We start from the raw sequence: 27,065 nt of genomic DNA, 5'->3' as shown, positions 1-27,065 counted from the left end.
CGGTCTTTCCCACTTGGGGCCAGAAGGGTGGCCACACCTTTAGAGGGCAGGCCCCTGGGTCATGATTGGTCCAGAGAGGAGCCCCTGAACCCAGCCAGCCAATCAGAGGTTTCCTTGGGATTTTCCACTTAAGGCCAGAGGTACGTCTTTGCCTTTAGAGGGCAGGCCCCTGGGACATGATCGGTCCAGAGATGGATGCCTGACCCCTACCAGCCCATTCGAGCCTGCCTGGGGACTTCAGGTGGAGACAGAGAGGCTGGCCTCTCCTGGGGAGAGGCAGGCCCTGGGACATCCATCCAAGGCTGCCCAGGCCACCTGTAAGCTGACGTAAGAAGAGAACACTTTCACCAGGGCAGCAGATGAAACAAGGCTGCCACATAAAATACGGGGTGTCCAGTGAAGTTGGCATTTCTGATAAACGACAAACAATTTTTAGTGTAAATGTTGCATAGAACACACACACTAAAATATCATTTGCGTTTATGTGAAACTTACGTTTCGTTAAAGGTCTGTACTTTCAGTTGCTAAATCTGGCCACCTCAATGACACTGGCAGTCCTGGGGTAGGTCTCCTTGTCCTGGCGGTGGCTCAGCCCAGCCAGGACAGATGAAGGGGAGTGGCACAAAGTATCCTGACCACACCGACCACATACACGCTCAGCGTCAGCGGGAGCTGCGCCCAGAGTGGCCCGGGTAGGGGACAGCCCTCACAGCTGGTAGCCCACCAGGGACAGGCTCAGTGTGCAGCCTGGGGAGGAGTGGCCCAGCCTCAGAAAGAGCCAGAGTCGGGCTCGGAGAGGCACATCCCTTGCAATGGGTCCCCACGGCAGCCCAGGCGTGCCCCGTCTTCCCTGTCGGCATACGGGCCACCGTTGAGAGGGCGTGGCCCCAGCCCAGAATCTGTGACCCTGCCCAGTGCTCCTTCTGACCCAGGAATGGATTCAGAAGGACACCCTCCTGCCCAATCCATGGGGGCGGGGTGGGGGGGCACACAGTGCTATTTATAGCAGCGGAAAACTGGAATCACCCCAAAGGCCCAACAATAGGGAAATCATTAAGCAAGTTACGGGATGCCGACAAGAAGGAATCCTGCAGCGCTGTTAAGAATGACAAACGCACGCTCTGAGACTACAAAGTGGCGGGACATAGAGCCCACACACTGACTGCCAGGGGCCAGATGGCACATGGGGAACAGGAAGGCATCGCCATGACGACGCGGGCAGAAGTTCAGAGGGGAGCAGAGGGACACGGAGGGTCAGGGGACATGTGGACACAGCTCCAACAGGAAAGGGAGAGAGAGGAGGCACACGGTGACGTCTGGGACCCTGGCCAGAGGCGCTGGACGTCAGCCGAGGCCTGGAAGTGTTACCTTCGGGGGTAACTCATGTCTGCCTTCCCCAGACTGATGGCTCACCTACACAACTTCTGTCCCGCGCCTCTTACGTGAGGGTACCACGTGGGCACATCTGGACGGAGACTGAATTCTGCTTTCCCAGGTTCCTCCTGATGGTTCTGGGCATCGGACCCTGAGCTAGCCTGACCCCAGCGGCCCACTTCCCGGCTCCTCTCAAACCCAGGCTCGATCCTTGCTCTCTCTTGCCACCTGGCCCTCCTCCCGGCCCCAAACCAGCAGGCCCGAGGGGCAGGCGGCAGCTGACGCTTTCCTGAAGGAGGGACCCCGTGGCAGCCCCAGCCACGTGCACCCCTTGCCACTGTGTCCCGACACCCTTCTCCCTCCCTTCCCGGCAGCTCAAGTCTCTCTACTCAGAAACACCGTTTGCTTTTCTACAGGAGAAAGAACCCTGGTTTCGCCCCAGAAACCGGGAGCGGGGGGGGCTCCAGGCCTGACTTGGTGCACAATTCTGAACCCTTCTCTCCACGGGGCCCTTTGCAGCTGCTGGAACCTGTGGTGCTTTTACTTGAGATACTTCACTAGCTGTCAGGACCTAGGAGCAACTGAGACGCCCTCCAGCAGGTAAACCGGTCCATAAACACGCAGTGGCCCGGCCCAGACGAGGGAATATTACTCGGCACTAAAAACGGGCCATCGAGCCGCACAGAGACACGGGGGAGCCTCAGACGCACAGCACTCGGTGACAGAAGCCAGGCTGAGGAGGCGACACACGGGGTGGTTCCAAGTCCAGGATGTTCTGGACAAGGCAGGACCACGGAGGCACGGCTGCCGGGGTGGGGGAGGGTGAATGGGAGGAGCACAGGAATTTCGGGGCCGTGGGTCTACTCCGGTCGTCACCGTGGTGGTGGGCAGGTGTCCGTGACATTCGTCCGAACCCACGGGGTGTGCCGCACCAGGAGTGACCTCGTGTCCGCTGTGGACCGTGGTTCGTCACGTTCGGTGCTGGCTCATCCGTTGTGATAACTCAGCAGGGTCACTAATGAAAAACGTTATCGATGGGGAAAGTGGGAGAGGTGGAAACTTTCTGTCCAATTTTTCTATAAACCCTAAACTGCTTAAGACACAAAGTCCATTAAATTGAAAATAGGAAACCTTGGTAAAGAAGTCCACGTCACAGAGGCCCCAGCCTGTCCTGCAGGAAAGGCGGCGGCAGCCCAGGCCTGAGCGTCTCCCTGAGGGCCCGTCACGGCCTTGGCAAACAGACCTGACGGCAGGCGGGCACCCCGAGGCGTCCCCCTGCCGGGCCGGGGACCGGGACATCGGCTCGAGGCCCTGGAAAGGGAAGCTGCGGCCGCACCCGCCCGCGAGGGCAGCGTCCCCCCCGAGGCCGACCGCGGATGGCGGGGGGCTCACCTGGACGCCGGACCCGCACAGCGGGGTCTGCAGCGGCGGCGGGCTGTACAGGATGCCGCCCGCTGGCGGGGGTTCGTGCTGAGGAAACTCGCCGTCCATGGCGGGCCCCACTGCCAGCATCGGGCGGCTCCACGACCCAGGCCGCCGAGGCGTCTATCTGGGCTTCTTGCTCCTGGGCGGCGGCATCATGACCTGGGGGAGAGACGGCACATCCCGAGGTCAACCTCTGAGGAGTCCCTGCGAGGCTGGCGCCGAGGGGGTGGGGTCAGCACAGCAGGCCCCTGATACGGGAGGGTGTGAGCCGAGGCTCCCCCAATGTCACAGCGGTGACAGGCACCCCTCTGGGTTCCTGGACTCTTCCCGGGGGCTGTGCTGGTGCAGGGAGGGGGCCCGGACCCCAGCTCAGCCTGAGCGTGCTAGCGTGCTCGAGCAACCCCTCGGCTGCCGGGACAGGAGCGCACGCGGCCCCCGTGCTCCAAGCGCACCAGGGGACCCTAGCTGCTGCCTGGCAGCCCCTCCTGGGGACGCTGCGCCTGGACCTCCGACCGCAGGTCCCACCTAGGCATCAAGCGCCACCAAGTGGGGCTCCTGGCCACAGAGGGGGGCCTGAGACAGAAAGAAGACCAGCCCCAGGGACAGATCTCCAGGACGGTGGCAGCCCTTCCAGTGAGGCTGGGCCACCCGACCGCTTTCCCTCCCTGCCCATCACGCGACCAGCTCAGGCCCTGGGGGGATGCTCCGGCCATCTGGGCCCCACGGCCAGTAGCGGAGACTCAGCTGATCCCGCGGGCCTGGCTCTGTGACCTGCATGTCTGAGGCTGTGAGGCAAAGTCCAACTCAGCAAGCACCTCCAGGCTGGGGGCCAGTCTTGTCCCCCTGCAGCCAGAGCAGGTTTGCAGAAGGGGCTCTGGGGGAGTCAGGGCCAAGCTGAGCCAGGAAGTGGTAAGGACACACAGCATCCCCACTGAGAATGTTCCTGTTCTCGAATGCAGGCAGACCAGCCGGGAACATGCCTGCCATAGGAGCCAACAACAGATACACAGGATTTCCCACACGATTTCCATCTGCCCCGTGGACTGTGGCCTAGGCTCCCCGGCCCTCCCCCCCCCCCCCCCCCCCCCCGCCACCGCACCACTGCTCCTGGCTGAGCCCAGACCCTAGGCCGGCCCTGTGCTCCTCAGTCAGGCAGTGGCTGAGGACATTAATCACCGAGGGGGGCAGGAAGGGGAGGCAGCTGCCACTCCCGGCCAAGCCCTGGATGAAGAAATCCTCGGGACTTCCAGTAATCACTGTCCGCACATGGGCAGCTTATGCAATCCCTCAGGGGGTGGGGAGGGGTTGCCTTCACCCCAAGCTCCTGGCCAGAGAAGGGGCCCGCGGGGCCAAGCTCCAGCCAGCTCCAAGCCTTGGTGCTACCCTGCTCGCCTCCACTGCTCTGGGCGAGCCACGGGTTCACACCTGCCGGGAAGACAGCACTTCCCCCTGCCTCGTGGCCCTGGCCTGCTCCGGCCTGTGCCCTCCAGGCTCCTGGCTGGGGACCTGGTGGGACACAGACCTGGAAGCCAGGAGCGTGAAGTCCTGAGGTCTCGCTCCACAAACAAACACACAGCTACTCGGTGATTTGGGGTCTCAGCCCTTCCTTTTAAAGATTTCGGGCTCAGGCAGAGGTGGTCAAACCCAGCTCAGCCTTCTAACAACTGGATTATTATTTGACAACTCAGGGACACCTCAGCTCCTCTGAGCCCCGGTTTTGCTCAACAGGAGAACTGAGTTGTTTGGAGGTACATGGGCAAGGCTGGTCAGGCACTCAGCAGAGCCCAAGGCCCCAGCAATCCAGTGACCAGTTAGGTGACCACTGGTTTCACTGAGGCCCCAGGAAATCTCTTGGATTTGGGAATACCCCTCGAGGGGGCTCTGCCCCCAGCACCTGGGACAGAAGGCAGGCAGGAATGACCTTAATTCAACAGAGGAAACATATAGCTGACCACAGGCATTGGCCAGCATCCCCTCAGCCCTGGGGTTCGACCGCCCGCCCCTTCTCTGCAGCAGGTGCTTGAGATGTGTCCCCCACCCGAGGCCATCTGTTAAACCCTGTCCATACCCCACGTGTCCGGGAGTGAAGCCGAACCCCTCCCACAAACAGGTGCTTCCAGGCTCTGCAGCCACTGAGCCCTGGGCTGCCCCTTTAGAAAAGCACCATCCAGAGGCCACAGGCCAAGGAGCACGGTGGTGCTGTGGACAGCTTCCCAGGAACCCGAGAAGAAACGAAAATACTTATCCACATAAAACCTATACACACACGTTCACAGCAGCGTGAGTCACGACGGCGTGAGGATGGCAGAACCCAATGTCCGTAAACCGGTGAGTGGATAAACACAATGTGCCCACCGCGCGCGCGCACGCCCCTCAGGTGCATCTACCGCGCACGCGCACATCACTCAGCCCCCGAGCAGGAGCGAGGCGCCCACCCCCGCCGCCCCGCGAACGGACCCTGAACGCCTGACGCTCAGGGAGGAAACCCGACACCAGACGCCACACGGGGTGAGTCCACGTGTAGGAAACGTCCAGAACAGGCCCATCCACCGACAGGAGCGGGGCTCGTGGCGCCGGGGGAGGAGTGGGGGTGATGGCTGGGGGCGGGGTTCTGGAATTAGGTGACGGGGATGTTCCTACATTGTATAGTGGAAAACACTGAATCGTACGCGTTGAAAGACCCAGTTTTACACTATGAATTCCACACTGTGCCCACCACCACCCCGTGCCCCCAGAGGCCACCCTACAGTGCCCCCTTCCTCCAAACCCCCCAGGGGGCCAGTGTTACCTGTCACCGCTGCCACACCTCCACAGCCTCAGGCTTCCTGTTCCCCCATCCCCCCAAAGCCCTGGGGCAGCCCCCAAACAGCCCTCCTTCTGTTCCCTCAGACTCCAGCTGTCCTGACCCCCCGATTTCTGGCCTCTGCTGACCTCCCCTACCTCCTGCCCTTTGAACCCTGCCCTAGGCCCCGGACCCCAGAGCACCAACGCGCTGCATGCCTGGGACTTTCCAGCTGCCCCAGGACCAGCCCCGTGGGTACCAGGTGGGGTCTTGGGGCACGAGGGGAGGTAACAAAGGCTGGCCCGCTGGGTCAGAGCTCAGCACCCATGTGGTGGGCCCGGCGTGTATTTTTAGAACATCCCGTGACAGGTGAAGCGTGGGTGCTCACAGAGGCCTACGCTTCACAATCGTGGTTTGTGTTCAGACAATTTCCTTTTGAGATCAGGTTTTCGAATGAGTCATTGTGAGAGAAAAAGATCAAGGAATCGGTGGGCCAGACAGGACAACGGGGCAGCGCAGCATGGAGGGAGGCCAAGGCCTGGAAGAGCCCGTCTTTCTCATACGCCCCGGCCGGCAGGCACCTGCGGGCACCCAGCCTCTCTGCCAACCCCCTCAGCCCTGTGGGCCTGCCCCCCCAGACCCTGTGAGCAGGCTGTCCCGACCCTGATGGCCGCCCAGACTGCCTGCCCGCTCCCACCTGTTACCTTGTCTGGACCCCGCCAGGCCAGGACGATGTCGTCCCCCGCCCTGGGAACCGTGTCTCTGGGCAGCAGGGACTGGCTGGCCTCCCACAGGGCACAAGATGGTGGCCTCTCTGGCCGTCCTTCCACCTGGCTCTGAGTGAAGGAAGATCCAGGGATACCAGCAGGGGTCAGGTGGGGGAGGTAGGGTGGGGGGACGGGGGCCCAACAGAGGCTGCTGGCCAGGGCTCTGTGAGGCTCGGCTCTCAGGGCAGAGGCCCTGGTAAAATCCAGAGGCCTGATGAGACCCCAACTTGGCCAACCAGGACTGTCTGGGGAGGGTCTGCCTGTGGACTCCACACCGAGCAATGGCTGGGGAGCCGCGGGTCAGAGCCGGCCTGGGGCTGTCCCAGTGGGGGTGCCCAGGAAGGGCCACGGACAGGGGCATCCAGAGAACTCCTCTGCTCCCAGACAGAGGGGCCCAGCCAAGACGGGCCGTGCAGGTGTCAGCAGGAGGCAGGCAGCCAGGCAGGGTTCCACGTGGAGGGGAGACCCCACGGCCTGTGCTGGGGGCCCCAGTCCAGAGCAGAGATCCTACCTGGGCTCCAGGCATAGCTCAGCTCTCCCAGGCCCTCCGAGGGAGCGCACCCCCCAGATAGTGGCCTTCATGGGTGCGCTGGGCCCAAGGACGAAAAGGAAGGGGAAGGAGGGGCTGGGGTCCCCAGGGAAGACGTTGTGGGGGCTCCTGCCTCCCTCATCTGCTGAGGCCAGAGTGGCAGGCAAACAGCAAAGGGGGCGGGGGCCGGACAGGGTGCCAGCAATGGGGCAGGAGAGGTGCGGGCCGCGGCCATTCCCTAAATTCACATCCACTGGGAACCTGTGAACGGGGCCTCGCCTGGAAATAGGGTTTTAGTTGAGGCGATCAGCAAAGATGGGGCCATACTGGGGTAGAGTGGGCCCTGCTGCAAAGACTGGTACCTTATAAGAGGGAGATTCAAACACAGACGCAGAGGAGATAACCATGTGACCTTGGGTCACAGCCCAGCCCTGCCACACCTTGACCTCAGACCTCTGGGCTCCAGGACTGGAAGAGAATAAAGCTCCGTGGTTTAAGCAGCCCACTGTGTGGTCAGTTGGTAAGGCCACCCCAGGACACTCCGACCGGAGGGGAAAGCAAACCCCAGCTGGAGCCACCCCAACCCTCAGTCCGAGTCCTGTGACCCCGGGAGCACTGCCGACCAGGAGCTCTGGGCGAGGCTGGCGGCAAGCACGTGGCCTCGGATTTCTAGAGTTCCCAGGAGGCATCCAGAACGCAACAGTCCTGAGATGCCGAAGACAGGGCAGGAGCCCCGGCGCCCGGTGCCCAGGTCAGGCGGCGCCCGGTGCCCAGGTCAGGCAGGGCAGGAAGGGGGAGCCCCTGCATCTGAGACAAGGACAAGGTGGGCTGGCCCAGAATCCCCGTTTGAGAGCACAGCTGTCCAGGGGTTCAATTTCCAGTTCTGTTCTCAACGGGCCCCCAGAGGCCCACCCAGACCCCATTCCCCAGAGGCCACGTCTCAACTGACGGGGCTCCCGCGAATCTCCGGTCCTGCCATCCTGCGGGGACGTGAGGCCAGGCGCCCCTGCACACCTTCGCCTGGGGGGCCGAGCTCTGGCTAGCACGGGCGGCGGCCACACCGGGCTGGACGGGGAGCCCGGACGCCCCGGCCCTGGCCTGCATGGTCAGCACGTGGCTCGGTGCGAGGCCGGGAAGTGGACAGAAAGTGCGGGTGGCTCCGGCAGGAGGGACACCACAGGCCCGTGACCCCAACCTGACGCCCAGGAGCGACAGCAGCACGCAGGGCCCCGCTCGCCACCTGGGGTCGGTGGGGGGGGGCCAGGCGGGGGGCGACAGACCCGGCCCGGCGGAGCACTCGGCATGTGTCAGTGTTCTCTCGCTCGCCCGGGCAAGGGCCAGCCAGGAGGGGGAGAAACTGCATCCGGGGAAGCGGGACCAACCCCAGATGGACGGGACGATACCCTGTGAGGCACGGAGAGCCTGGAGCTGAGCTCTGGGGGAGCCTCGGGGTTGCCTGCGGCTCTCCGTCCGCCTCTCCGGGCAGCACCCCTGCCGGCCGTGTGCCCACAGACCCCAGCCCGTGGGTCCAGGGTAGCCTGGCCAAGTCAGCAGCAGCGCCTGTGACGGCCCACGAAGGTCCAGGTGGAAGGACAGCCCGCGGCGGGGCGGGCGCTTTATAAAGCAGCCTGTGACAGACGCCGGGTTGACGGCAGCCCCGGGGAGGCCAGGGAGGGTGCTCTGCCAGCCCCACAGGCACAGCTTTGGGGGCACACAGCCCTGCGCAACCCATCCAAGGGCCCAGAGGGGAATGGGGACCAGAACAGGGAGCCTCCTCGGTCATGGCTGAGGACGCTGGAGTCTGGGTCTCGGGAGGGGCCCCCTGAGCCCGAGGGGGCTCACTTCCGGGTGTGGTCCAATGGTTTCCCACGGTGCTGCACCGACCCACCTGCCCACGGGCGGGGACCGCTGTTGCGCCGGCCAGCCCGCTCCCGCCACTGGAGCGCCGCTCCCAGCCCGCCACTTAAGGGTGGTAGGCCTTCAAACCTCTGTCCCCGACACCAACACCTCCTACAGGCACTGAGCACCCCCCACGTGGCTTCTTCTGGGAAGTGCCTCTTCAGGTCTGCACTTGCTCGCGGTTTTTGAGAGGCATCGCGCACACTGAGCTTGTGGTCTCCTCTGACACCCACGTCTTCTTCCCGCGAGCAGGTTTTAGGGCCAAAGCCCACCGGCCCGACGTCCCGGTCCCTTGACAGCGACGTGCCCCGCGCGGTCTGTCCGTGCGGAGGGTGGTCTGTCTTTCCTGGTGCTTGCTGTCACCCCTGCTAGTGTCGGGATTGCTTCAGGCCGGCTGGCATGCCAGGTGTCTCCTGAGCCCCCAGGGAACCCTGAGCAGGACAGGGCTACTGCTGCCCACGCGGGGTCACGCCGGTCCCAGGTGTGTGGCCTGACCCGTCCACACCCTCCTCAGGCTCCCGCGGGCCAGCCTGGTGCAAGACCATCGCCAGGGACCTTCACCCAAACCCAAAGAGCAAATGGTGTCCCGCGAGAGGGGGAGGACTCCTCCGGGCTCGGGCCGGTCCCGGGGACGGCGGGTGGCGCCACGCGGTCTCACACGCCCCGTCCCGAGCAAACGCCGGCACCGGGCCATGCCCGCCTCTGGGAAGACGGCAGAGGCCCCCACATCGCAGCAGCAGGAACCCCAAGCTCTGGGCGTCACAAGGCCCGGGCTTCGTGCTGGGTCCCTCTCGCGGGCAGACGCAGCGTCCACAGGACACGGGCCCGCATCCCTGTCACCGGCAGCAGCACACGGAAGCCTCCCTCAAGTTCGAGCCTCTCACTCGAGCCTCCAGTGAGGTTTTCTGCCTTTTTTGGGGGGGAGGGGCAGAGACAGAGGGAGAGAGAGAAATCCCAAGCAGGCTCCACCGTCAGCACAGAGCCCAACACAAGGCTCAAGCCCACGAACCATGAGATCGTGGCCTGAGCTGAAGCCGAGAGTCGGGTGCTTAACCGAGTGAGCCAGCCAGGCGCCCCTAAAGGTGCTCTGCTTTTGAGGACCTCGGGAGAATGCTGGGTCCCTGGGGAATCCAGGGTCACCCCCACCTCAGGGGCCTCGAGGGACCTGGTCTCTGGGACTATTTCTGAGCCAACCACACAAGTCGAGTAGAGCATAGCTCATAACGGACCAGCGGGCAGCCAGGCTGGCCCAGTGTCCCCCATAATAACAGTTTGTGGAGAACAGAAGCCCCCCGCAACCCCTTCTCGGGGAAGCCTCCCGGAGTCCTCAGAGGAGCCGGGTGGGGGGGGCGGGGGGCGGCTGGGACAGCACAGCCTACACTATGCAGGAATGTGGCCCAGGCTTCCAGATGGGCTGGTTCTTTGAGAGACGCAGCAGACCTAGATTTGGGGGTGGCAGCCCCTGATTTCTCAAAGTTGGCAATCCAGCCTTCACGTCACACCCTCCTTATGTGGGGTGACTTCCTGCAGGTTCCCACAGTGCTGGGGGTGGGACCACCCAGTCCCCCTGTGACAATGCAGAACCCCTCTGCAAGGCTGTCCCTGATGGTCCCCAACACAGACCCGGTGGCTCATTCGCCCCTGTCCCTGACGGTCCCCAAGATGGACCCGGGAGCTCATTCGCCCCTGTCCCTGACAGTCCCCGACACGGACCCGGGGGCTCATTCACTCTGAGCCCCGCCCTCAGGTGGCAGAGCACCTACAGGGCCAGGCAGCTCACACATGCCTGAACGATGCCAGGAGAGGCTCCGATGCCTTGGGCCACAAGTGCCAAGCTCGGAACCACCCTGGGACTAGGCGGGGGGCGTGGGGGGGGGTGGGTGGCTACACCCCCACCTCACAGCTTTCAGGGCAAGTGGCCGAGGAGGACCTTCCAGAAACGCTGCTGAGCTCTGGCCCCGTGCAGACCATGCGCAAACCCAGACACAGATTCGGATGCCCACGGCACCCCAGCGGGAGACAAGGGTTTGAGCAGGTCAACGGGTCCACCTTCCCACGTCCACACCTGCCGCTCACATGTGCAGCTGTCAGGGCGGGGGGGGGGGGGGGGGGCAGCCTTTCCTGAACGTACCTTACGTCCCATACCTTACAACGTGCAGAGGAAGACGCCACTCTGAGGGCAGGGATTTCTGCCCCACCTGGTGAGTCAGTGCCATAAAGGTTTACTGCTCTCCGCAGACCCGCTCCCTTCCTCCTGCCATCCCCATATCCTGTGTCAGTGGCCTCTGACCCTCTGGGTTGTGACCGCAAGGAAATGCAGGTGACCTGCCTCCAGAGTGCGGCACAGGTCGCTTTTGAAATGCAGCAGGCCTTCGAGCAAAGGAGACAGGAGCCAGTCCCAATGGGGAGTCTGGGTGTCTGCTCCCAGTGCCACCAGACCTGGTGACTCCCTTGCCATGGGGCTCTAGGGACAGGAGTCCCAGGGAAGGGCCAGCAGGTACCCGGTTCCACAGGGGCACCTGAGACGCACACAGACCACGAGCCCCCAGGGTCAGACTAAAGCCCAAATCTGCCATCACACAGGACAGGTGCATTGTGGGCCTCCCTGGGCCATGTCCCCGCCCACCATGCTGAGGACCACACAGCTGGAGGGCACCCCCTGCAGATGGCCCAGGAGGAGTTAGAGTCCACAGATGACTTTAGACGGGACCCAACTCCCTGGGGTCACTACGCTCCCCACTGTCACCTGGCCTCCCGGCAGGGAGGTCCCCAGGCAATCAGGGCCGTCGAAGGACAGCCAGGGCAGCGCAGCCCAGCACCCTTCCCCTATCTCCTACAGGGCCCAGGCTTTATGGGGGAGCTCCCCCGGGGCCTCCCGCCCAAGGCACCCCTACACCAGAAGTCCAAACACCCCCAGGACTTCTTACGTGATGCACACTGCACACCACGTCCATCTGCACGTCCCAGACGGCGCTGGGGTTCAGGGGCGGCTCCCACCCTTCATACAGTGAGGAGATGTCTCTTCCCGTCTTCCTCGTGGGGCTGGAAGGGGCCCGCTCCCCGACACCCGCTCACCCCCAGGCCACAGCACATGGGCATCTGACCAAGGACAGGCCTTGCTGTTTTGTTCTGTGAAGGCACAGTTCACAAAGCATATACTTCACATATTTACAGTATACAATTCAGTGGTTTTCAGTACATTCACAGAGTTGTGCAACCATCACCTCTATCGAGTGCCAGAACATTCCATCAGCCAAAGGAAACCCTGTCCCCCTCACCCCCACCTCCTCCCCAGCCCCCGGCCCCTTCGAGCCCCTTCCTGTCCCTGGATGAGCCGCTCTGGACGTTTCACACACATGGACTCACACCCCGTGTGGCCTCTCGTATCGGGTTCCCTCCCTGAGCGTCGTGTGTTCAGGGTCCGTCCGCGGGGCGATACATAAACAAATGACAAGCCTTATCTCTGCCTCCCCTCGGGGCCTGGCAAGACCAAGCAGCAGGTGACAGAGCCTGAGCATCAGAAATCACGGTCTCAGCCCTCGCCTGAGTCATCCGCCTGGCAGAAAGGGAAGCAGGGGACCTGCGGGCCAGCTGTCCCCAATGGCAAGAAGATGAAGGAAATTTGCACAGCAGGAGCGGGGGAAAGGGCCGCTCCAAGGGACCCCACTCAGGGGAGAGGGCACCCACACTCGCGAGGCACGTCATGGACACCAGGACTCGGGCCTGCACTTGGGCACGGGCAGAGCAGGGCGGACGGCAGGTGAGCAGGAGTAAGGCCAGGCCTGGGATGGTCCGGGTGACTGTGCCTTCTGGCTGCCCCGGGAGGCCTGCTACACCCTGGCTGTGACACTCCAAGCCTGCCCCTAACAAATCCCACGACCGTGACGCACGCTGTCTCATGTACATACAAAACACACACGCGTGCAGGCAAACGCACGCAGCACCGAGAGCACACTCACGTGGGCACATGTACACAACTGGGCACGCAGGAGAGGCACGCACGGGTCACAGGACACATGCTGCACACACTCCCAGCACCCTCACAGGTGGGCGCGCACACGCACACACGTGCACACCCTGGACGCTGCTGGCACCTTGGAGGGTGCCCCCCACTCTGCACATCAGCCTCACGGTGTTTCTACTTGAGGTTACGTTACCCACCAGCAGAGGAACAAGCAGGTCCCCCCACCCCCACCCGCGGCCATAAAGGCCTGTTACCCAGAGGAGGCCATCCTGGGAGGGAGGTGGCCTCTGGGGACTGGACACAGTTGCCTCTTTATTCCCGGCCGAACTCACTCAGTCAGCGTTTCCGGCCTGGCCCCTGCTGAGGGGCCTCAGGGACTTTGCTAGAACTGAGCTGGGCCACCTCAGCTGGTCTCGGCCCAGTGGGGGCCAGGCCTGCGGGGTCCAGGAATCCAGCCTCGGTGTCCCCCCAGATCAGGGCAGTGACTGGCCCAAGGTCACGCGGCTGGAAAACACTGGCTCTGGGCTGCTGCCTGCACACTTGTGGCTGGCCCCACCCCACTCAGTCTCCAAGGGACCTAGCCCCCTGCTGCACTCAGTCCCACAGGCTCTCCTGGAAATCTGGTCCCCCCACCCGTCTTCTAAGACACGCGTACACACACACACACACACACACACACACACACACACACACACACACCAGGCAGATGCTGGCTCCGGGCAGGTGTGAATAGGTGTCTGCTCAGATACTCGGAGCTAATCAAAAGCTCCCTCCCCCATCTGAAATCACAGAACGCCTTCCCCTCAGTCCCCAGAGCGGCTTGTCCCTGGGCGGACGGTCTTGCACCTGCCAGGCTGCTTGGGGGCCTTCTGCATACCTGCCGGCATCTTCCCGACCAGGTGGGACCCTGGGGCCATTCACCTATCCTGCCTTCTCTGGCCCACCCACCCAGTGGCCCAGACTTCATATTCAGCATTCTCTATAAAGCCTCTGGAAATGGATGTCCTAAGAGGACCGTGGCCCTAAGCACACAGCTCTGGGCTGCACTCACCCACCTCTGGGGCCTCCCCTGGGAAAATCCAGGGTGCTTGGGAAGAAAGAACACAGACAGGCTGGCCAGTGGGCCCTGGTCTCAGCGTCCAAGAAAGGAGCACCCAGCGGCTGTGCTCACAAGGGTCCACGACTGCACAGCGCCCCCCACAGCCAGGCAGGGAGGGAAAAGAGAGGCGCAGGGTCAGGTCCAGCCCTGGAGGAAGGGCCAGGCCTCACACCCCAACCCAGACTGGCCTCAGACAGTCTCTGGAGTACGGTGCCTTTGACAGGTGGCCATCTGTCCTCCCTGTAGGGTCTGCAGTCCCCGGGGCCCGAGCCCCATCTTCCTTCAGCCTTCCCTAAGCGTCTACGGGGAAGATCCAAACATCCGCCGTGCCCGGCGGCAGGTAAGCAGGCTCCCAGCTGAAGCCTGTCCTATACCAGCCCCCCTAGCCATGCCATGAAACACTCACTACCCCCCAAACTGCCAGATGAAGCTTCACCTTGGTCGGTTTCCAGGCCAGGCACCCTCCTGTGTGGGGTGCAAACACATGGCGCCAAGCTAGCGCGGCCAGGCAGGAAAGTCCTTCAGGGCAGGCAGGACCGATGTCCGAGCTGGGAAGCAGAAGCCAGAGGTGCCCCAGACACACATCTTACAGACTCAGATTTTCTTCCCCTTCAGACCATTAACCACATTATTCAGGGAGCCACCGCCTCCCAGGAGCTCCTCCGTGGCTGTCCACACCCCTACTCCCTGACTCTGGGTCCCCCAGCCTCCTGCTCCAGGGACCTGGGTGCTGGGGAGCAGCCCGGCATGAGCAGGACCCACCGCGGGCATCCCCTTTCGCACCCACCCACTTCCAGCTCTCTGCCCACCTCCTCCCGTCCTCCTGTCCTTGGAGGCCAGGTTCCGATGCCAGCAGAGGCAAGACTCCCACCCAACACTCTGGGCGCAGCCAGCCGACCCCAGGAAGGCCCCCATCCCAAGGCCGTGGGCAACAGGAGTGTCTGGACAGAGCCGCTAGGAAAGCAGGAGAGGGCAGGAAGCGCCAAGGAGCCCGGGGTCAGGGGTCACCAACATAGGAGAAGTCAGGAGGCACCCAGGGAGGAAGGGGCTGGGGTCGCGGAGGCCGGGGCGGGGGGGGGGGGGGGGGGGGTCACAAAAAGGGGCAGTCAGGGAATGACGGAGAAGCGGTTGTGAAGGGGGTGGTCACACAGTGCTGGAGGGTCGCCGAGAAGTGCAGGGTCAAAGGTCACCGAAGAAGTAAAGTTTGGGGATCACTAAAGAGCGCGAGATGGGGGTCCCGGTAGGGAGAGGTAAGGGAATCACTAATGGGTGGGGCCGGGGGTACCGAAGAGGGAGGGAAGTAAAGGTTGGTGTGTCGCCGCGGAGGATGGGGTCAAGGTTCACGCGGAGGCGGGTCGGGAAGGGGGGTCACACAGCAGCACAGGGTCGGGGGTCGCGGAGCAGGGCGACTTCAGGGCTCACAGCTGAGCGCGCACGGGGCTTACGGCGGAGGGCGGGGTCGGGGGGGGGGGTCGCTTAGGAGGGCGGGGTCAAGGCTCGCGGCAGAGGGCGGGGTCGGGGGGGGTCGCCGAGGAGGGCGGGGACAGGCCGCCGCGCTCCCTCCGCCCGCGGCCCCGGAACCCCGGAACCCCCGGCCCAGGACGCAGGCGGCCGCGGGGCGGGGGGGGGGGAGGGGGGGGAAAGGCCGGGGCCCGAGCGGGCCGGGGAGCGCGGCTCGGGCTGGGCGGGGCCGGCGGAGTCGGAGCGAGGGTCGGGCCAGACGCGCCTCACCTCCGTCCTGGGTCCGGCCGGGCGCGGAGCCCGCGGCGCCTCCGTCTCTCCGAGCTTCGCCTCAGCCGCGCTCACTTCCGGGTTTCGGGCGCCATCTTGGGGGCCCCGCTCACTTCCGGTCATGCCGCGGGGCGGAGCCTCTAGTGGGCGGGTGAGTGGGCGTGGTCGTGGGCGGGGCCCCAGGGGGCCCTGCAGGGTTAGGACTCAGTGGGCCACGGGTTCCAATCCCACCCTCTCCTGTTTATATTGGGACCCCGGCTCCTGGCTTACTCGCGAGCCTCAGTTTCCTGCTATGCAAACATGGAGATCAAGTTGAATCACTCCCACCTCCGGGCCCTTTCCATCCCCGCACTCTCACACCTGAGCTTTAAGCCACTGGAGCTCTCGTATGAACCGGATGTTAGCTCTAAAGCCCCCCCCTCAGATACTCCCTAAAAACCATCTGACGCGGCCCTACCCCCACCCAGTCCTGCGCTCTCCCTTAATTGCCTCCCCACCAATAGTTGTCTGCCCATTAGTCTGTCTCCACCCCAGGAGGAGTCTTGGGACCTAGCGGAAGCCCCAGCGTGGAGCCCAGTACGTGGTGGGGTCTGACAGTCCCAAGAGAGAGGCCCTGGGATCTGGGTTGCTCCCCAGCTGGCTCCCTCCCTGTTAGGGCTCCCAGGGGCCTGATGCAAACGAGGCCAGATTTGCTGCACTGCCAGGAAGAGGGTGGGACTTTGGCACAGACTGTAGATTTCCTGTGACTTGAACCCACTGGACCCACTGTGGGCTGGGCCAGGCGGGTTCAGGCAGATCCAGTCTGGGAGGCACCACCCCTTCCCTAGCTGGGTTGTCAGTAATGAAAGCCCCACCTCGCCACCAGCCAGAGGCCTCCTGTGCCCATTCCAGCCCCCTGAAATTAGAGGTTACCTCCCCCTGTGCTTGTTTACTTATTAAGTAAACCCTTACGGATTCCAGTCTCTGCCTGGTCTCGAGCTGAACAAAGCTGGGGCTCCAGAGGACTCAGTTCCCAGGCCTGCCCTCAGGAAGCTCCCAATCTAGGGGGAATGGAGGCTGGACCAGACACTCCCATCTGCAAGACTGGGCCTGGGGCCCAGGGAGGGCTGAAGTCTCTGCCTAACACATTATGGAGGAAGGGGTATTGAAGCTGGGGCTTTGAAGTTCAAGTAGGAGGTTGCCAGATAGACAAGAGTAGGAAGGGCAGTCCAGGCAAATGAAAGCTGTTCACAGACTTGTAAGGGTCTGTTTAAAACCCGTTTGACCTACAAAAATCCAGGTCAGAGACCGCCTGTAGCCAAGCCTACAAGGAAGCAGGGGAAACTGAGGTCGAGAGAGGAGAAATGATTTATTCAGAGAGAGCTTTGCTTCGGTATGTGTAGTTTTTGGCAATTTGGGTTGTAGCCTTGACTTTGAAGCTATTTTTCATAGCTAATGAAAATAAGTCCTATTGAGCAACAGACAGTTAAAATTCAAAAGCACAAATAAGCTGACATGAGGGGATAGATGGCTTCCGGTTGTGTTTTCCCATTTCCTCCCACACAGGGCCAGCCACATAATCTGTCGAGCCCAGTGAGAAATGAAGACAGAGGGCCCCCCGTTCAAATAGTGAGGATTTCAATATGGCGACAGCAGAGCATTAAACGGAGTACCGGTCCCCCTGAACACGGAGCCCGGGCAAAGCCCTGAGTCACACGCCCACAGAGCCGGCCCTGTTCCCACCATGACCTTCCGAGGTCAGGACCGCTATTACCTGTGTGTTGCTGGCGGGTAAACGGCAGCGCAGAACCGTCCAGTAGCCGGCGCAGGGTCACGGAGCGCAGGGAGGCATGGACTTGACCTCTGCCACGTCCACCTCGGGAAACCACAAGGTTTCTATGGGTAATTTTGCCTGAAATGGGGGCAGTTTGCCCAGGCCGGGGTGGGTCCAGCCATCTCAGCATGGAGTAATCTGCCAAGTCTGGGGATGTCTAGGGAATTAGTCAGATTTGGGGATTTCCAGGGAATTGCAAGAGGCAGCCCGGGAGAGCGGAAGGCACACGGCTCTGCAGGGCAGCGGCTTTGCCGGTGTGCTGTGTGACCCTCGGAAAGTTACTCAATCTCTCTGTGCCTCCATTTCCCCACCTGTAAATTTGGGGTGGGTACCTTCTAGGTTATTAAGATAGCAAAATGAACAGTTTCTTGTGTTTGGGTATTAGGAATGTTTCCAGATGGACTTCTGGATCTTTCCTCACAAAAGTCCACAGAGCCACCTAAGTGAGCGTTCTATGAGATAATAATGAGGATGAAGCCTGAGGTTGGAGGTCTGGAGAGGAGGGATTTTTTTTTTTTTTTTAATGGTGATAAAAGGCTGGGATGGGGGCCCTGGGCAGCCCGAGCTTTCATGGCTCAGGCTGCAGAAGTTGTCACGCTCAGAGGCTCAGAGGGTGGGAACACGCCCAGCTCTCCTCAGATGTGCCCAAGGTCCCCTCCTCCGGTGGGGAAAAGGCTCACAGAAGACCAGAGGTCTGTCCGGTGAGGGTCTGTTTTTGGTCCAAGAGACTTCCCCAAGCCCTCCCTCTGTCCCAGTCCCATGCAGGGACCCCCTAAATATCCCCCCAGACATTTCAACCAGCCTTGAGGAAGTAGGCCACCATATAAAATCAGAACACTCAGTTAAATTTGAATTGCATGTACGTGAAGAAGAATTGCTCATGTTTAAGTATGTCCCGCGCAGTGTCTGGGATATACTTATGCAAAAGAAAGTAGCCTCCGGCGAAACCGGGAGTCCTGTTTCTATTGGTGAGATTGGGCAGCCGGTGTGGGGAGACCACAGCAGAAATGGCGTCCCAGAGCCAGGCCAGGGGCCCCTCTGAACCTCAGTGTTCTCACCTGCCAAATGGGCACGGCCCTGGGACTGACCCACCTTCCGCACAGGCGTGCTCACAGAGTGCGACAACTCTTGCCCTTTCAATTGTTTCAAACAGCAGAAAAGTCAGACCCCAATGTCAGGTCCCCGGGGGGGGAGGGGGGTCCCCCTCCACTCCCCGGGGGGGGGGGGTGTTCCCCGTGGGTCCATGGGGAGCTTCTTGGGCTACCCCTCAGTTTCCCTCCTGGGGAGGACTCCAGCATGCAGACTGGGAGACTGAGGCAGACGGAGGGCTCACCCAGGGAGCGGAGACCCCCACCCCGGACCTGGGCAGGTGAGGTGGGGCAGGTGGGTCGGCCTGGCTCTGCCCAGGGGGTGGGGGCGGGGCCGGGGCGCTTCCTGTTTCTCCACATTCTGGAAAGCCCCAGCGTTCCCCAGCAGTGGGAGCACCTCCCTGCCCGCCTCCTGGCGCTGGGTCCCTCACCACACTTCTCCTTTCTGCACCCACTTCCCCTGGCTGCCCCCCAGCCCCTGTGGCTCTGCTCCTGCCCCGCCTCCTGCCTCTCATCCCCCCCCCTTTTCCCCTCCCTCCTACCGCGCCCCTCTTTGCCCTCCCTCTCCAGCCCTCCCTGTGGTGTAGAAGGGGAAACTGAGGCAGGAGCAACCAGCCGGCCCACGTCGCACCAGCCATGTGTGTATCTCCTCCTGCATCACTTCCTGTCTCCTGCTGGCCTCGCCCGCCTCCCCGGCTGACCCTGCCCTGTCCAGCCACCTCCCTACACCCAAGGCCCACCTGCCACTGCCACTTCCCCTCGCAAGTCCCCCGGCAGTGCTGGCTGCCTCCCGGCCCTGCCTGAGCCAGCGTAGGATCTTGCCTAGGCCGACCAGGGCTGCCTCTGAGCCAGGACAGCTGCAGGGAACAGCAAACCTGTCCGGTGGGTCTGAGATCCGCCCCAGACAGGACTTCCCACCTCTGCACTGAGAACGGGACACCAAGGCTGCGCAGGCTAAATGTGACGTCTGACGGAGCAGCCCTCAGGCTGGGCGAGGGCTGGACCCTGAGGCTGCAAGGCTGTGAGCAGGCAGGAAGGAGAAGGAAGAGGGGAAGGACTGTCAGGGAGAAGGCGGCATGTGCAAAGGCCCCACGTGGGGACAGCATCCAGGGAGCATGTGCAGGGGTCCAGGGCAGCAAGGGAGTGAGACGGGAAAGGGCCAAGTGGGCTAAGGGGGCGGGGGTGTGCCTGGAAAGCTAGGGCAAGGCCTGTATCCTGGGGGCAGTAGGGAGCCACTGAAGGTGATGGAGCAGTGGGGTGGGGTGGTAAGGGCGGGGCTGGCGGAGGCTCCATCTGCCTGAGTGTGCTGGAGGGGGCGGGACACAGGGGCCACGTTTCACGCTCCTCTGGTGGCAAGACAGAGGTCTGAGGAGGCAGAGCTCCTGCGCCGAAGCCAGACGAAGGAACCACACTCTGCATTTCTTTCTGTCAGGGTCTATAGTGAGCCAGGCAAGAGCTGGGCCAGAGCTGAGAGGGTGAGGACCTTCAGGATGTCCCCTCAGCGGTACTCACCCCCAGCCCCAAGTCAGAGGGGGACTTGGCTTGGCTCTGTCCCCAGAGCCATGGGGAGCCATGGAGATGATAGAGCATGGACAGAGATGCAGCTAGGGCAGAGCAGGCATAGGAGGCCGGTGCGGGTGCAGGAGGGCGCAGGTGAGTGAGTCCAGGAAGGAAGTGGGTTGGGCTACAAGGTGGACGGGCGTGTGTGTGTGTGTGTGTGTGTGTGTGTGTGTGTGTGTGAGACAATGCTGATCGAGTCCGGGGACACAGAGAACAGAGCATCAGAGCATGCCCCGTGGTGTCCCAGGCTGCAGAGGGGCAGGACATCCCCCGAAGGGCACAAGGCGCTGGCCCTCCCCAGGCTGTCCTCCTGCTTAGCAGCCAGCACGGAGCACTGCGGTCACCTGCGCTGGTACTTCCTGAACCTTCACCTTGGGTCTGCCCTGCCCTGAAGGGGACTCCAGGGCGCCTGGGGCTGGCTGACTCACATCCAGGTCCCAGACGCCTGACAGGGGCTAGGCTCCTGAGGGACAAGGGACGTCTGGGGCACTTGGAGAACTTCAAGGGACCCCACCATCCTCCACGCCTCCAACTGAGGAAGAAGCCAGAAGCCCCAGCCCCGGGGTGCCCCCCCCCCCCCGGCTCAGTCAGCACGTGACTCTTGATCTCAGGATCCTGAATTCAAGCCCCATGTTGGGCCTGGAGCCCACTTAATTAAAAAAAAGAAAAAAGAACTTAAAAGGAAGACAGTCTACTCTGGCAATGAGAGGGGTGATGGTTGACACAGCACGTCTGTGCTTATATCCCAAAGTCACAAATACGCTGGTGGGTCAGGGCGGGGCCCCGGCTCTGATGACCAGGCCCCATCCCGATCTGCCGTGTGGACAGGGGCCCCTGACGTGACCGGACGTAAAGGGCACATCGCCTCTGTGCCATTCCGCCCCAAACCCCTCACCCTGGCCTGACCCACAGAGTAACACCGGACAGACCCCAGTCAGGGGACATTTTCTAAAATACCCAACCTCAACACGGTCCAGGCCTCACACTCAAGGGAAGTCTGATAAACTGTCACACCCCAGAGAGGCCCGAGGAGACGTGACAGCTGGGTGTCATGTGGGGTCCTCATGGGGTGCTGGTACAGAAAAGGGACATGAGGGGGAAACTACAGAACTCTTTCTTTTTAGTGTCTATTTATTTTTTGAGAGACAGAGACAGAGCATGAGCAGGGGAGGGGACGAGAGAGAGAGAGGGAGACACAGAATCTGAAGCAGGTTCCAGGCTCTGAGCCGTCAGCACAGAGCCGGACGCGGGGCTCGAATCCACGAACCGTGAGATGGTGACCTGAGCCGAAGTCGCACACGTTACCGACTGAGCCCCCCAGGTGCCCCTGTAAATAAAGTTTTATTGGCACGTGACCGCACCTGTTTGTCTCCCGCAGCCACGTCGAGCGAGCAGTAGTGACAGAGACCACCTGACCCACAAAGCCAAAAATAGTGACCGTCTGGCCCTTCCCGGGAACACTTTGCTGGACCCTGGTCTTGTCAACAAAGCAGATCACACGAGTCCTGAGTAATGAAGAAGTTGTGGCATGTAACTTACTCTGCGATACGTATCATATAATAAGGAAGTTCTTTTTTTTTTTTTAACGTTTATTTATTTTGAGAGAGGGAGAGAGAGAACCCCAAGCAGGCTCCGCGCTGTCATTGTGGAGCCTGATGTGAGTGAGGCTCAAACCCATGAACCGTGAGATCACGACCTGAGCCGCGGTCAGACGCTTCACGGACTGAGCCACCCAGGCGCCCCAAGGAATCTTAAGTACGCGGAGGAGATTGGTTGCTGACGGATCGGTGACAAACGTCCCCCACTCACGTGAGACACGCACAGCAAGGGGAGGGCGCCCCACGCTGTCTTCGCAACCTCCCTGCAGATCTTCGAGGAAATGGAGAGAACAGGGGAGCACGGCCCAGCCCCTGTCCTCCCACCCTGCTTCCGTCCTGCTGGGGGCTCTCTGCCCCGTGGGGGTGAGGCCCGCCCCAGCCCTGGCCAGCTGCCATCTGCACTCCTGTGTCCAAAACCCCCTACTCGAGTCTCATATCCCACATTGTTACAACCTTTTGGTTGCAAGTGGCAGAAACTACAACCGAAACCAGCTTTTTTCTGTACATGGGAATTTTTTGTTCATGGTACGGAAAGGTCCAGGGATAGACCTGGCACCGGGCTCTCCCCGCCGGCCCCGCTGACATTTGGGGCCAGGTGGTTCCTTGTGTTGAGCAGCCCTCCGGGTCCCCGCCCACCGGACACCAGGAGACCCCTGGCGTGACGGCCACAGATGAGACCAGCTGATCCAGCAGGCACGGCCAGATCCGGCACCTTCCGGGAGTGTCTCAAAGACTGACACAAGCCTACACCCTAGGCTCCTTCCCACGCCTCTGGAGAGCAGCTCAAGGCTTGAACGTGAGGGAGAGTATAGCACCTCGAGAGGCACAGTCCAGCCTGTCGCCCTCTTGGTGCAGACAGACTGCGTGGCACTGAAACCTTTATGTTTTGTCTCCTTTCTCTTTTAATGTTTATTTCTTCCTTTAATGTTATTTATGTATGTATGTATGTATGTATGTATTTATTTTTAGTTTTGAGAGACTGAGGGAGAGCGGGGGAGGGCGAGAGAGCGAGAGGGAGACAGAGAGAGGGAGACACAGAATCGGAAGCAGGCTCCAGGCTCCGAGCCGTCAGCACAGAGCCCGACGCGGGGCTCGAACCCACGAACCCATGAGATCAGGACCTGAGCCGAAGTCGGACGCTCAACCATCGGAGCCACCCAGGCACCCCTCCGTTCTGCGTTTTAAAGCGAGCTCCACGCCCAAAACGAAACTTGAACTCACGACCCTGAGATCTAGAGTCACGTGCTCTACCCACTGAGCCAGCCGGGCGCCCCGAGATGTTTGCGTTTACGTGGCTGAAAACATTTCAGAAGAAGGGTTGTTTTGTGACACGCGAAGCGATACGACATCGGTGTCAATAAAGTTTTCTTGGCACAGACACACGCGGTCGTTTGCGTATTGCCTGCGGCTGTTTTCCTGTCCCCGCCGGCAGAGCGGAGCGGTTGTGACAGAGACTGTTGGGCCCGTGCAGCTGAACACACTTGACCTCTGGTCCCTCACAGAACAGGTCAGCTGACCCCTGCTCTTATGTCCCTGGACAATGACACAGGTACCTCTCCGAGCCCAGGAGTCTCCCTTGTTGACCGGAGGACGGTGAGAGGGAGGAAGGACCTCAGCCTGGAGGCCAGCCAGCAGTGAACTTTGAGTGTCAGCGTGTGTGTCAACCATGATCATTTCGGTCACCCCTCGGGTAGCCTGGAGGGGGTGCTTCGTCGGCTTCCGGAGGCAGGTGGGAGAAGGCAGGACCGGTCTTCAGCAGGCTGCGGTGGCCGTGTCCCGCACTTTGAATTCGTGGGGTGACGTGTGTGCCCGGGTGGGGGTGCTTAGCCGGGAGCCTCAGGGGAGGAGCTTTTGAGGAGGTGACAGTTCAGCTGTAGCCGGGACCCTCTCTCTCTCAGAAAATGAGCCTTTAGAAAAATTTTTTTAAGTTCCTTAAAAAAAAAAAAATTAGGGGCGCCTGGGTGGCGCAGTCGGTTAAGCGTCCGACTTCAGCCAGGTCACGATCTCGCGGTCCGTGAGTTCGAGCCCCACGTCGGGCTCTGGGCTGATGGCTCAGAGCCTGGAGCCTGCTTCTGATTCTGTGTCTCCCTCTCTCTCTGCCCCTCCCCCGTTCATGCTCTGTCTCTCTCTCTCTCAAAAATAAATAAAAACGTTTAAAAAAATTAAAAAAAAAATTACAAATAAAAAATAATGTGTCACCCGTCGGAATGGTCCAACGGAACCCCCGAAACGGACAAAACCAAGCGCCAGCGAGGACGCAGGACGCCCAGAACTCTCGAACGTTGCCGGTGGGGGTGCGGCCCTTCTGGAGGACGGTTGCTCAGAACGGCCGTGGGATCCGGCCATCCCAGCCCTAGGCGTCCCCCGAGAGAAATGGAAGTTTCTGTCCCTACAAAAACCTGTACACACGTGTTCACCGCAGCACGACTCACAGTCGCCAAAAATGGAAAACCACCCAAGTGGGCGAAAGAGACACGGCCCGTCCACACAAGGGCGTTCCAGAAGCGCAGGGACAACACGTCTCTAAGGGTCGCAAGAACGTGAATGGATCTCAAGTGAAGTACGCCTTGCCGTGTGACCCCATTTATGTGACACCCGGAAAAGACCGAGTTACAAGGGGCAAAACTCGATCCTTTCCTGGGAGGGAAGGCAGAGGGAAGCGATGACCCCCACAAAGGCGTGTGAGGGGGGTTCGGGAGGGAAGAAAATATTTTATTCCTCAAGTACAGTGGTGATTACATGCTTTCGTCAAGATTCATCAAACCGCCCACCTCGCCATTCTCAGGAAGCTTCTGTGTTAGTGTCCCAGGACGGCTGAGACCAATGACCGCTCACTAACAAGAGAAATTCATCCGCTCCCCATTCTGGAGCCAGGTGTGGGGGGCCGAGCTCCTTCCAGAGGCTCCAGGAGGCCCTTCCCCTTTCCTCCAGCCTCTGGGGGCTCCAGGCAGCCGAGAATCCCTCCATCACAGCCTCCATCGATACCTGGTCCTCTCTGTCCAATGTCCCCTGTGTGTGTCTTATAAGGACAATTGTCATTAGATCTAGGGCCCACTTAAGTAATCCAGGATGATCTCATCTCAAGATCCCTAGCTTGGTGACAACAGTGAGTGAGGTCACATTCACAGGCTCTGGGAAGTTGGATGGGGAAACCTCCTTCAGGGACCACCATTCAACCCAATAAACCCTGCTTAAGTTAAGAACACTTAAGGGGCCACCTTAGGACACTTTCTCCCAAACACTTCAGATATACATTCTGCCTGGGAATATTTGGAGCAGAATCCTAGACTCATAGCCTTTCAGCCATAAATGCTCCAGCATGTATCTCTAAAGCAGATTGTCAACTGGGGATAGATCTGCTCCAGGGGACCCCAGGCGATGTCTGGCGACACTTGCGGTCAGGACTGGGGGCATCGCTTGAGTGGGGGCTGGGGACGCTGCTCGACCCCTGCAGTGCCCAGGACCCCCAGAGAGGATGACACCAGCCCCCCAGTGTCCACGGTGCCGGGGGAAGGGGGACAGTCAACTGTAGGCGTGTGACGGTGGGCATCCCTGCCCTGTCTGTGACCAGGTGTGTAACAAGGTCCAATAAGGGTGACAATGATGGTCCAGAGTGTCACCGCCCTGAGGGATCATGTGTGGGCTTCCAACCCTGTGTTTTTGACACCTCATTCACACACATAGACACACACACACACACACACACACACACACACACACACGCCCACAGTCCAGAAACCTCGGCTGCAGTACCTGCCCGCCCCCTGGTGGTGGCAGAGAAGCCCACATGCCCCCCACACCAATCCCAGCCACCCCCTAACCTGAAACCATGGCTGGATTCCCAGTGGGGGTTCACCTCAATTTGGAAGGACCCCTCTGGCTCCTGGGCCCTTATTCGATGGACATGGGGCTGAGCCGGGTCCATGGAGAGGAAGGGGCTAGGGTCAGGAGCCTGACATGTAGGATACCCGTTGAGTGGGTGGAGACCTGGGATGGAGAGCCAGTTGGTCGTGTGCCCAGGAGGACCGCGGGCTTCCTCTGGCCTCCATTTGGGGGGGGGGGTAAAGGGAGGATGTCAGAGGGTCAGCGGGGGCTGCAAGGGGGCCAACTGGGCACAAGTGTTTGTGTGTAGGGGAGTCATGGGGTGGGCAGGAGAAATGAGGGGTGTGAGGGAGAGATCGTGGGAGGAGAGGAAGGCAGAGGCTGTAGGCCTGAGCCCCGGAGGGGCTGGTGGGCCCTGACCTATAGCCTGGGGTCCCTGCCTGTTGTCTGGGGCCCTCTGCCATTACCCGGGGCTACCATTTATAATCTGGAGCTCTTACCTGTAAGCCAGGGCCCCTGTGTGTAAACCAAAGCCCTCCACTTATAATCTGAGGCTGCCTTTCAATAACCTGGGGTCCCCCACCTGTAACTTGGGGATCTTTATCTGTAATATGAGGCCCCCCATAACCTTGCCCCCCACCTACAACCTAGAGCCTCCACATATAGCCTGGGGTCTCCTACTATAACCTGCCTCCCCACCCCCATAACCTGGAGTCCCAGATCCACCGTGGACCTGGACAGGTGGCTTCCTTCCTGTAAGCCTCAGTCAGTTCACCTGTCATAGAACATTCCATCACCCCAAAAGCAACCGGTCCCCATCAACAGTCACTCCCCACTCCTCCCCCCAGCCCCCACGAGCCCCCTTCCCGTCCATGGATGGGCCTGTTCGGGACGTTTCACCCACGTGGCCTCACACCCCGCGTGGCCTCTCGTGTCTGGTTCCCTCCCTGAGCGTCGTGTGTTCGGGGTCTGTCCGCGGGGTGGCGGGGGTGGGTGCCTCGCTCCTGCTCGCTGCCGAGTGACGTGCGCGTGCTCGGGGGACACATTGTGTTTATATGTTCATCTGTGGATGGATATTTTGTTTTTTTCCCCCAGTTTCGGCTGTCGTGAATCCTGCTGCTGTGAACACACAGTGTACAAGTTTGGACCTGTGTGTGCTAACCCAGAATAAGAGTAGCTGGGCCGCATGGAAACACTGTTTTTAACCTTTTGGCTTTTTCCAAAGTGGCTGCACCATCTGTACGAGATTTCCAGTGTCTCCACATCCTTGCCAACACTTATTGTCCATTGTTTTTAAAAATTTTTTAAATGCTGGGGCGCCTGGGTGGCTTAGTCAGTTAAGTGGCCGACTTCGGCTCAGGTTATGATCTCGCGGTCTGTGAGTTCGAGCCCCGCGTCGGGCTCTGTGCTGACAGCTCAGAGCCTGGAGCCTGTTTCAGATTCTGTGTCTCCCTCTCTCTGACCCTCCCCTGTTCATGCTCTGTCTCAAAAATAAATAAAACGTTAAAAAAATAAAAAATAATTTTTTAAATGTTTATTTTTGAGAGAGAGAAAGAGACAGAGTGAGAGGGGGAGGGGCAGAGAAAGGGAGACACAGAATCTGAGGCAGGCTCC

General features: G+C 61.0%; 1 protein-coding gene across 3 annotated transcripts in view; it reads right to left on the bottom strand.

Moving 5' to 3' along the window:
• The window catches only part of SBNO2 (strawberry notch homolog 2), a 50,423-nt gene extending 32,936 nt beyond the window's left edge, over window positions 1-17,487 (bottom strand). Inside the window, exons 1-2 of one of the 3 annotated variants that reach the window (XM_047848275.1) lie at window positions 17,324-17,487; window positions 2,767-2,958 (exon numbers count right to left, since the gene is read on the bottom strand). In XM_047848275.1, coding sequence (XP_047704231.1) covers window positions 2,767-2,886 — 120 coding nt within the window. In that variant the 5' untranslated portion in view covers window positions 2,887-2,958; window positions 17,324-17,487. Of the gene's footprint in view, window positions 1-2,766; window positions 2,959-15,570; window positions 15,740-17,323 lie in introns of those variants that run through there. The other 2 variants (XM_047848274.1, XM_047848276.1) reach the window with 2 other exon arrangements.
• Between the last annotated feature and the right edge of the window lie 9,578 nt (window positions 17,488-27,065).

The sequence above is a fragment of the Prionailurus viverrinus genome, unplaced genomic scaffold (assembly GCF_022837055.1).
Source record: "Prionailurus viverrinus isolate Anna unplaced genomic scaffold, UM_Priviv_1.0 scaffold_60, whole genome shotgun sequence".
Lineage (NCBI taxonomy): Eukaryota > Metazoa > Chordata > Mammalia > Carnivora > Felidae > Prionailurus > Prionailurus viverrinus.
Note: the sequence above shows the minus strand (reverse complement) of the source record. Positions and strands in the feature narration are given on the sequence as shown.